The sequence below is a fragment of the Capricornis sumatraensis genome, chromosome 14 (genome assembly GCF_032405125.1).
Source record: "Capricornis sumatraensis isolate serow.1 chromosome 14, serow.2, whole genome shotgun sequence".
NCBI classification, from domain to species: Eukaryota; Metazoa; Chordata; class Mammalia; order Artiodactyla; family Bovidae; genus Capricornis; species Capricornis sumatraensis.
The window spans coordinates 54,605,561-54,616,828 of NC_091082.1; the positions used below are offsets into that span (position 1 = coordinate 54,605,561).

The following is an 11,268-nucleotide window of genomic DNA, read 5'->3' on the forward strand; positions in this document are numbered from 1 at the left end:
GGGCTGGGGGCTGTCCTGGGGGCTGAGGCAGCTGCACAGTCCCTGAGGGTGGAGATGGTGCTGGAGCCCCTCCTTCCTCGTGTGAGCTCCCCACCCCTGCCTGACACTTCACATGCCTTTCTCCATGGCAGGTGTCATTACCGGACAGACCACAGGTATCTCCATCACCTTGTTTGTTGAGCTGATCCTCCTGAGAGTCAGGTCCAAGAAGAAAGGGACTCTTCTGTCCACTTTCACTGCTGTGCCTGTGCGCTCAGCACCTGGAGCAATAACTGGGCATTTCCCTGGCTGTGCTGTCAGGGAGGGGCTGGGCTGACCCCTGATCAGGCCAAGCTCTCTATAGGCTGCCTTCTCCTGGCCAGGACTTGCATTACCATGGTTCAGACCCACGGGGAGGGGGCTGCAAAGGAACCTCTGGATTCCCACAGGGTTTAGACTAAAGTCTCTGATGGGTGCTTCTGCAGGCAGGCACACCCCAACACAAAAACCCCCACTTTTCCGGAGAATCACATTGCTGGCAACAGAGGGGCCCCAGGCTCGGGGTGTGGGGGGGTGGCCCAGGAAATGGCACCTTGGAAGCCCTCAGAGTGGGCAGCACCAACTCCCTCCTCCCCTCCATGTGCATGCTGCCCACAACCCGTCAAGCAGCTGCTTCAGAGGCAGCTGTGTAGCCTGTGGCTCATGGCCTGCATGGGGCAAAAGCAGACCACTCCTGGCTTCCGTGGGGGTCTGTATTCAGAGAGACCAGCTGGGTGGGGAGCAGTTGCAGGGGCACCTCCCGAAAAACAGGATTAAACTCAGACACACACGTTCCCAGCCCAGCCCAGCCAGGCTGAGATCAATAGCCATTAGCTTTCAAGACATTACCCGCAACAAGCCATCCTGGTCTGGCTCCAGAAATCTAGCCACAGCCTCAGGGTTGCAGTAACTGTGTGGCTGAGTGGCCCAGTTATGGGCAGGGGCAGCCCTGTGTGTCACCTGCTTAGTGTGACCCAGGCAGGTACCTGGACCACTCTGAGACTCAGTCTCCACATCTGTGAAATGGGACGGGCAGAGGCCTATCGTGTGGGCTGCTGTGGGTGAAACGGAACCATCCTAGACAACTGGACAGGGGCTGGCCTTGTGGTGGGAGAGTGCTGTGTGTGGGAGGTGGCTGCCAACCATGAGATGTGGAACATGGTACCAGTCATGATAAGTGGTGTGGGCACAAAAATACACAAGACAGGGTGGAGGGGAGACGGCCCAGCAGGAAGGAGCCTGACCACAGGCCTGAGTGATTCTAGGGGCCGTGCAGGACGAAATGTAAACTCTACCCATTGCCCCTGGTCTTGCAGAGTCACACATTCCTAATGAGACAAACGTAGTGGGTGTCACCAGGAATTGGAGGGAGCCCCTCTGTAGGGTTCTCGTGCATGCTAAATTGCTCTCAGTCATGTCTGACTCTTTGCGACCCCATGGACTGTAGCCCACCAGGCTCCTCTGTCCATGAGCTTCTCCAGGCAAGAGTACTGGAGTGAGTTGCCATGCTCTCCTCCAGGGAATCTTTCTGACCCAGGGATTGAACCCACGTCTCTCAGGTCTCCTGTATTAGCAGTGGGGTTCTTTACCACTATCGCCACCTGGGAAGCATGTCCGGGAGATAGCGAAGGACAGGGAAACCTGGCGTGTTGCAGTTCATGGGGTTGCAGAGTCAGATATGACTTACAGACTGAACAACAACTATCTCTGTGGGGACTGGGCTCTCCCCTGCCGGTCATCTCTCCTATCTTGTGTTATAGTGGCTTTGGGAGGGGCCCGTGGGTAGGGCAGGGCTGCCAACCACACAGAGGGAGCCCAGAGCCTGCCGCTGGGTGAAAAGGTCCCCACGGCACAGGGCGGGCTTGAGTCAGGGGACTCGTGGGAGGAGATGCGGGCTGTGGGTGGGCATGGTGGCCCCTGGCCTGGGGTGGAGGGCAAGGCCGCAGCGCTCACAAGGGGGCCTGTGCCCTGGGGGTGTCCCGCGGGCAGAGCACAGCGAGGATGAAGCTGGGACACCTTCCTCACCCTTAGGGCCTTGAGGGAGGCAAGACACAGAGGGACTCTGGCAGTAACAGTGCTGCCCAGCAGGAGAGGACAGGGAAATAAGCTGGCTCCTCCACAGGTGAGCAGGGCTGGGTGCTTGGATGAGGGGCCCCAGGAAGACTCCTCTTATTGGAGCTCCTTCTTCGGCTGCCTGACTGCTCAGTGACCCCAACCTCTCGCTCCTCCTCTTTGCCACCCTGCCTACTCACCTCAGGAAGAATTAGCTTTCCTTAACAACCACTGCCGGAGAAGGCAATGGCACCCCACTCCAGTACTCTTGCCTGGAAAATCCCATGGATGGAGGAGCCTGGTAGGCTGCAGTCCATGGGGTTGCTAAGAGAAGGGCATGACTGAGCGACTTCACTTTCGCTTTTCACTTTCATGCATTGGAGAAGGAAATGGCAACCCACTCCAGTATTCTTGCCTGGAGAATCCCAGAGACAGAGGAGCCTAGTGGGCTGGTGTCTATGGGGTCGCACAGAGTCGGACACGACTGAAGCGACTTAGCAGCAGCAGCAGCAGCAACAACAACCATTGCTAATTACAGACTCTACAGGGTACCCCCTGCACTGGGGCCTGCCTTTTGCAAATCTATTCCTGTGGACAGGGACCTGGGGAATGCTCGTGAACGGACCGCGTGACATAGAAAAATGGAAAGAAGACATTAACCTCATTAAGCCGTGGGAATTGCAACTTTGCTGAGCAGCCTTCCACCTGGGATTCCTGAACTGAAATCAGTTTACTGGGAGCCACCAAAGCCTGAGATGTGGGATCCAGAAGGAACCCGGAAAGTCTCTTTGAAACGGCAACATGTGTCTGGACACCAGAGAAACTGGCCAGAATTCCCAAAGCGGGCGCGCATGGAGGCAGGGGCATCATTCCGGGGCACGGCTTGAAAATGCAGGGCATCACGTCAGGGGAGAAACAAAACCAGTTTTGCTCGAGAACCATCAGTAAGCCAAGGCCAAGAGAAGCAGCCCCCAGCTCTCTCAGGCCTGTGCTTCCAAACAGACCTTTCAGACAGCACCCAGCTTTCTGCTGTCGTTATTCTTGGGGAAACTCGAAAATGCTGGGTCTTAATGGGGAACCCGACGGGGTATCAGCTGGAGCTCAGGTCCCCCGGATGGGCAGAGAGGCAGGGCCGGGAGGCAAGCAAGCTCAAGCAGCAGAACGCCCACCCTCCTTCTTCCTGTGGTTACCTAGGACTAAGTTTCTTTTTGAGGTTTCCCACTTTGAAAATATATAGAGGGTCTCATTTCAGATCAGCCAAAAAGGCACCCCCCAGCAGCATCTCCCCCCCCCCAACCAAGGAGGCGGCTGCCACTTGCCTCCTGAGCTGAAGGGACCACTCACCTGCCTCGCTGGCGTCTGCTGGTTAAAAGGGACACAGTCTGATTTACTAGGGCTCACCAGGCGTCTACGGAGCTGGTGCGGCAGCTCTTTCATTAGGGAGTGTCACTGCAGGACGTCAGAAGCAGTCGGTGAATGAGAGGTCCCACAAGGGTCGGGTTTGGAGGCAGTGAGTCCATTAGTCCTATTAGGGCGTCTGCATCTCACTGAGAGAGGCTGAATTATTCATGAGCGCGCCTCTTCCCCTAAAAGCCCGGGAAGCGCAGTTCCGTAGTGCAGCCTGGCAAGGCAGCCTCCTGCGTCCCGGCTGGGAGGGGGGACCGGCTGGGGTCTTGCTGTTCCCTTGGGCGCATGCCCCCCTGCCTGGAGACACTGGACGCTGGGAGGAGGCGCAGGCTGGGCTTTCTGGTCTTTGAGGAAGGGATCCAGGTTGGTTGGCTTTCTTCCCACCACGTTCTTAAATGTCTGCAAGCCGGGGAGCCCAGGGGCCCACAGCATAAGACCACCACCCACAGAGAATGGGTGGGGGCCTGGCGAGACACGCCTTCAGCATGCACAGATGGATGCCCTGCCTCCTTCTGCTGGGACGCACCCCAGATTGTATGTCCTATGCTGCCAGGACCTATATATGGACAGAAGGTTTCTGCAGTTCGCTGTGTAGACACCACATGGAGACCCTTCCTCACTGTCCTGAGCTGGGGTTTGGAAGACACTTTGCGGCTGAGCCTGGGGGTGATCTATGCTGAGTCCCTGTTCTGGGCTCTTGACCACAGGGGCCCTTCATGTCATCCTGGGACCTCTGCCCCCCAGAGACTCAGTGTGACACTATCTTCCAGCTGAGAGATCGTGCCAGTGGCATGGGATTCTGGACAGAGGCCGAGCTGATTGCCTCATGACACGCCTGCTAACGAGGGTGGCTCCAAGGAGTGGGGGGAGCACAGCCCCAGGTCTGGAGTGGAAAGAAACGTGAGGCTGGGGGACGGCATGGAAGTGGAGGTGACCGGTAGTGAGGGATGACCTGGAAAGGCCTTCGTGATGGACCTTCTCTCTTTTCTTTAGATTTTGGTTTGTTTGGTCGTACCATGCAGCTTATGGGATCTTAGTTCCCTGACCAGGGACTGAACCCATACTCCCTGCAGTGGAAGCGCAGAGTCTTAACCACTGGCTTAATCACCAGGGAAGCCCCTGGGATGGTTCTTAAAGGCCGAAGCCCACGGTCAGTTCCATGGCCTCTGTGTCACATGTCATCCCCAGGCTGGAAGTGGCCATTATGGCCTCGCTACTGGGTGCTGATCATGAGCCTGACCTGCTTTGAATGAGGCCCCATCTCCTTCCCCTGGGCACCATTTCCCTCGCATCACATTGTCCTTCTCCACGCCTGCCCCTTGGACACCAAGCCCTGTGGAGCTGGCTCCTCTTAACCTCCACTCCATCCTCCCATGGCCCCAGTGGTTCAGCCCTCCTTCACCTCTCCTGGCTCCCACATCTAGCCTTCCCATTCCCCCCATCTCATTCCCTGCTCCTAGGCTTCCTTCCTGCAGCAGAGCCCTGCTCCCTGTCCTGCTCTAACACCACTGATGTCTCCTCAGTGCCCACCAAAGGCAGTCAGGCTCCTCTGCTTGGCATTCTTGGCCCTCCATCCTCAGATCCCCATCTGCCTCCCTAGCCTGGCCTCTGGTCACTCTCTTTCCTGTCCTGTACCTGAAGGCCCAGATGATGCGACTGCCACTTCCTATTCTCTGGGCACCTCTCTGAGCTGTGGTCAGACTGTCCCCTCTACTGGAATGCTCTTCCTGGCGTCTGTGTTGAATTCTGTCTAGCCTGAATAAGGTCCAGCTCACCGGCTCTATGATGCCTTCCCTGATTCTCAGCCAGCTAACCACTCACTCCAACAGCTCTCTGGACTCTCTCAAGACCCGTTTACCTCCTAGATGCTATTAGAGTGATTTAGGTTTGGGGTAGATTGTAGTCAGCATCTGTCCTTCTAATGATTATTCAGGGCTGATTTTCTTTAGGATTGACTGGTTTGATCTCCTTGCAGTGCCACGATGTCATAAAAAGGCAGCAGAGGATGAGAGGGCTTCCCTGATAGCTTAGCTGGTAAAGAATCTGCCTGCAGTGCAGGAGACCCCGGTTCAATTTCTGGATTAGGAAGATCCCCTGGAGAATGAATGGATGGGCTACCCACTCCAGTATTCTTGGGCTCTCCTGGTGGCTCAGATGGTAAATAATCCACCTGTAATGCGGGAGACCTGGGTTCAGTCCCTGAGTCGGGAAGATCCTCTGGAGGAGGGCATGGCAACCCACTGCAGTATTCTTGCCTGGAGAATCCCCACGGACAGAGGAGCCTGGTGGGCTATAGCCCATGGGGTCCCAAAGAGTCGGACACGACTGAGCGACTAAGCACAGCACAGCACAGAGGATGAGATGGTTTGACAGCATCACTGAGTCAATGGACATGAGTTTGAGTAAACTCTGGGAGATAGGGAGGACAGAAAAGCCTGGTATGCTGCAGTCCATGGGGTCTCAAAGAGTCGAACAGGACTTAGCGACGGAACAACAACAGGAACAACAGGACTGCACTACTGTGGCCCATCCTTTCCCCCTTCTCTGTATCATGTGATGTGATTCTCCCCTGGGCTTTCCCCTTGACATTGGGCTTGGTCATGAGCTTGCTTTGACCCAAAGAATGAGCAGAAGTGACTGTGCCTGTTCAAACCATTGACCTTCAGACACATTTTTCCTCCGGCACTTCTGCCACAAGAAGAGACCTGGGATGGCCCCTGGTTAGGCATGATGGAGAGAGGGTGAAACTTGCCTTCAGCCTGAAGCCCAGAGACCAATCCAGCTGAGCCCAGCCTAGATGAACTGACTTCAGTCAACCCACAGACACATAAGCCCCTGAGTCTTGGGGTAGTTTGTTATGCAGCCTCTTGTGTACGAGCTGACAGGTACACGGTCTTCCCTCTTTTACCTGTCTGTAAGTTGCTGGAGGGCAGGGCCTTGGGACATTTTGCCCTGTTGAAGGACGGGTGCCACCCTTCTGGCTGACTTAAATAACCATCCACCAGCCATGTCAGAGCTGGGTGATGAGGATACCCAACTGGGAGTGGCACCCAGTATGCTGAATGATCCCACCCCATTAAGGTCATCACCAGAGGCCCCGCAAGAGATGCCTGAGTGTCTGTGTGAAGTGACCACACTGGAGCCTCAAAGGGCAGGATGGCCAGAGCCTGTGGCGTTGAATGTGGAGAGGCTGAGCAGGGAGTGGGGTGGGGAGTGTCTTCAGATCTGGGGATTCAATTCCCCCACAGAGGCCCTCCTCGGAGCAAGAAGGCCTCACAGGGATCAGCTGCTCACCCAGAGGGGTTCCCAGAGGGTGGACAAAAGGGTGGATCCGGGGGATTCTGGGGTTAGCAAGGGGCGTGGGGCGCCCTTTCATTTCCACTTGACTCACTGGGAACTTCCTATGGGCCCTTTCAGCTGCCAGCCTGGCCTGCTCTCATCTCACCTTATTCCTTTCCTTCTGGGAGTGAGGCAGGCCTCAGAACAGCATCTGAGGATGCAGCTTAAGTGCATGTCTGGTTTCACTGGTTGAATCCTTCTGGACAGATGGCACACATTCATTCTGGCATATTATGTCATACATACATGCACACACACACATACACAATATATACATATACACACAAGCATACCCACATACCCACACACAACACATGTACACACATACAAATACACACACATACACACACAATATACCCACATACCCCCACACACAACACATGTACACACATACAAACACACACACACATACACATACACAATATACACACATACACACATGCATACCTACATATCCACACACACATGTACACACATACAAATACACACACATACATACAACACACATACACAGACATGTGTATATGATGATAAACACTTGTATCCAGTAAGAGCATTTGCAAACCTAATAAGTTCAGCCCTAACTATTTCGAGCAAGACCTTATCTAGCCAAACCTCCAGCAGAATCAGATTTGGACCTCTCTTCAGAGCTCTCTGTAAGGGGGAAGACCTCATGGGAGGCACCAAAGCAGTGGGAAAATGAGCTTGAGAACCCAGACCCACAGTCGTGTTCAGACACAGGACCAAGAAGACTGCATGAAGGAAGAATCACAGGGGAGTCTGGCGCCAACCCCCACACCCACTGCCTGAGCAGGGCCCCTGGCGCATCGGCAACAAGACGCCACGGCTCTGTCACCGCTGGGGTGCACACACCATGGAGCTGGCTCTGGACAGAGACCTCTCGGGCCTGGAGGCCACGGTGCACCACAGACAGCCCTGCCTGCTGAGTGTCCAGTCCCAAAGCTGGCAGCGCTGCCCTACGAGTTCCATAAGCCTGAAGTGTTTGCCATGGAGGAAAATGTCGAAGTAAATTCCTGGAGCTAGAGATTTTCAAGAGCACGTGTGTTCGTGGTGCATGCCCTACCCTAGAGGTCAGGAAGAGGCTGCACAGAGGGAGGCAGGGACCCGTCCTGGAGGATTCTGCTGATGGCAGGTGCCTCAGGCTGGACTGCAAGCCTGTCCCATCTGCTGACAGCCTCTCCCTCTGGGGACACGGGTGTGCTGACTTCCAACAGGGAAATAATCAGAAAGAAGCCAGCGCATCCATCCCCACCCTGACCCAGGTCCCGTCGGAGCCACACACCCCAGGGAGCTCTGTAGGCTGCAAATCAGCTCTGATCCAAGGACAAGGGGAGAATGAGGGGCTGGGGGCATGTCTTTCACTTTGACCAGCCAAGAGCACAAAGCTGGGATCACAGGAAAGGACGCAATCTGCCACCGGAGGAGCGACGTTTTAAGAGAGATCTGGCGAGTGCCCAGCTCAAATCAAAGCAAGTTTCAGATGAACCCACACGATGAGCCCGACTGCACGGTTTCATCATGATGCCGTCGCAACACGGAGAGAGGACCAGAGCCTGAATCTCATGGGGAGGATTTTCACGTGCGGAGAAATCACCAGCGCCCCCGGCCCGGATGGCGGGATCCTCCCACCCGCTCCCGTGCTTGCTGCCGGTTTTAGGGAAAACGGAGAAGCTCGTTACCTGTAAAACTGGAGCTGTCTTTTGGGGCTCCCATACCGAGTACTGCGGACAGCAATGGAGGGGAGAGAAGGAGACAGGGAGAGAAGAGAGAGAAGCCACAGTTGTCATCAGCCACGCACAGGGAGGTGCCAGCCCGGGAAGCATCACCGACGCCCCGCAACCCCGGCCCCGCCCCCCTCTGCTTGGGTACCGAGCGCTCGGCCGCAGCGCCACCCAGTGGCACACGGAAGCAGAGGCCCGTTTGGACACGGGGGTCTCTGCCTGGTCTGGTTCTCACGCCCGCCCGGCGGGGAAGTGAAGCCTAGAGGTTAACCTCTGGGGGAGTCGTTGGGTTTTCACGAATCATAACAACGATTGAAAACACTCAAACCAGGAAATGCCCACACCCACCTGCTGGCAAGTCTGCAGGAGACTATGGGGTTCTTTTGAGGATCTCGATGAAGGAGGGATGCCTCTGTTCCCCATGGATTTTGCAGACGCTCACTCTAGCTCAGGCCCTGACAGTGACCTGAAGATCCAGCGGCTGAAGGACTGATGAGCCCCAGGGTTCCACTCGCACCCCAGTCTTCCGTGACAGCAGTGCCATCAGGGTCTGTGCTCTGACCACAGAGCCAGCTGCTCCACCCCACACCTTCCCCACAGCCTCCCTGTGGTCCAGCCTGGGCTATTTTCCAAATGGAAAGACCCAGAACTGGATCTGGAAATGGGCTTTCCAGGAGAAGTTCTCATGGGCCTAGTGAGCACCTGGACGCCCCCACTGTCCACAGGCTCCACACTGGCTATAAGGCTTTGAGCCTCATTCAGGGTGTCGGGGAAGCTGGTGGCACCACAGGAGTCATAACATGTAAAAGAGAAACAGAATCCAGGAAGGGCCTCTGTTACCTCCCACGGAATATTTCAGAAGAGTCAGAGACAAGGCAGGAGTCGAATCCTGGCTCTATCCCACCTGGTCAAACCTCTCATTTTTTTCTTCCCATTTTGGTCTTAAAGGCGTCCCTCGTGGCTCAGATGGTAAAGAATCTGCTTACAATGCAGGAGACCCAGGTTTGATCCCTGGGTCTGTAAGATCCCCTGGAGAAGGAATGGCAACCTACTCCAGTATTTTTTACCTGGAAAATCCCATGGACAGAGGAGCCTGGTGGGCTATAGTCCATGGAGAAACGGTTGGCTTGCATGCAACTTACAGCCCTGTGTGCTCACTTAGTCCCTTCCCTCTGGGTCATGGGGAGGTGGCTGGCTTGGGGACCCCTCCTCAGAGGCAGGACTGATCTTGGGAGGGCTTGGGGGATGATGCAGGGGGGTCACCTGTAGATCATGCCGGGGGAGCCCGTCTGCCGCAGGGAGAGCCGAGCTGGGGAGCCTGTGGTTGATTCCGGATACATGGAGCTGGCCTCACTTGCCCTGACGCGCTCCCTTCTTCACGGAGGCGAGGTTCTGAAGGGAGAGCAGAGAAAGAGAAGAGCTGGTTAAAAAAGACCAGTCAGGTACGGTCAAGATGCTCTGTGATCCTGAAGCTTGGTTCGTTGGGCATCTGTATGTCCTTCGTCAGACAGGGCTTCCCTGTTGGCTCAGCAGTAAAGAATCCACCTGCCAATGCAGGAGACACAAGTTCGATCCCTGGGCTGGGAAGATCCCCTGGAGAAGAGAATGGCTACCCCTTCAGTATTCGTGCCTGAAGATTTCCATGCACTGAGGAGCCTGGCGGGCTAGTCTATGGGGTCGCAAAGGGTCAGACATGATTGAGCGACTGCGCATGCATGTACGCATCAGACAGACAGACAGACAAACCCACGGGGGCTCAGATAAGCCTGCGGTCCGGTTCAGTGCTGGTGAAGACTCCACTCCATCCCTTCATGCTCCCACCCTACCCCTCCCTGACTGCTTTCCTGAGGTTCTGGGAGCACTTCTCCATTGCCCAAACTCTGTAGAGATGGGAGGACCAGAGCCAATCTGTGGACTTGAGGTCTGGGCTGTCTTCCTCAGGCCAGGAGGTAACACTGTGGTCACCCAGGATCCTATTGGGTAATTCACTTTCCCTGGGGCTTCCCAGGTGGCACTAGTGGTAAAGAATTTGCCTGCCAGTGCAGGAGATGCAAGAGATTGGAGTTCGATCCCTGGGTAGGGAAGATCCCCTGGAGGAGGAAATGGCTACCCACTCCAGTATTCTTGCCTGGGAAATCCCATGGACAGAGGAGTCTGGCAGGTTACAGTCCATGGGGTTGCAAAGAGACAGACATGACTGAAGCGACTTAGCTTGCATGGCAAGCATGCACTTTCCCTGACCCCAGCCCACTGAGGGGGGAGGGGAGCGATCATGCTACTCTGCTCAGTCCTTCCAGTGGTTTCCCCTTCTATCCAGAGTGAAAGCCTCGGTCTCAACAGTGGCCTCCGCCTGAGCCATGACCTCTCTGACATCCCACCCCGCCTCCTGCCTCTTTGCTCACTGCCACAGATAATATGGGCTCCATAGGGTCCTGTGAGCCCCACAGACACTCCAACCTCAGGGTGTCCACACCTGGTCTCCCTTCTGCCCAAGCTCTCTGACCCCAGACCCACCTGAGTGACCCTGACCTTCACCTCCTGATACAGAGGTCACATTGTCATGGAGTCATCTCTGGATGTGTGTTCATGCATGCTCAGTTGCTCAGTATTGTCCAAACTCTTTGCAACCCCATGGACTGTAGCCCACCAGGCTCCTCTGTCCATGGAATTTTCCAGGCAAGAATACTGGAATGGTTTGCCATTTCCTTCT

General features: G+C 55.6%; 1 protein-coding gene across 2 annotated transcripts in view; it reads right to left on the reverse strand.

Moving 5' to 3' along the window:
• Positions 1-9,898, reverse strand: part of KCNAB2 (potassium voltage-gated channel subfamily A regulatory beta subunit 2) — a 56,637-nt gene extending 46,739 nt beyond the window's left edge. Inside the window, exons 1-2 of one of the 2 annotated variants that reach the window (XM_068986633.1) lie at positions 9,822-9,898; positions 8,517-8,558 (exon numbers count right to left, since the gene is read on the reverse strand). In XM_068986633.1, the coding sequence (XP_068842734.1) occupies positions 8,517-8,558; positions 9,822-9,898 (119 nt within the window). The remainder of the gene's footprint in view (positions 1-8,516; positions 8,559-9,821) is intronic. The other variant, XM_068986634.1, reaches the window with a different exon arrangement.
• Between the last annotated feature and the right edge of the window lie 1,370 nt (positions 9,899-11,268).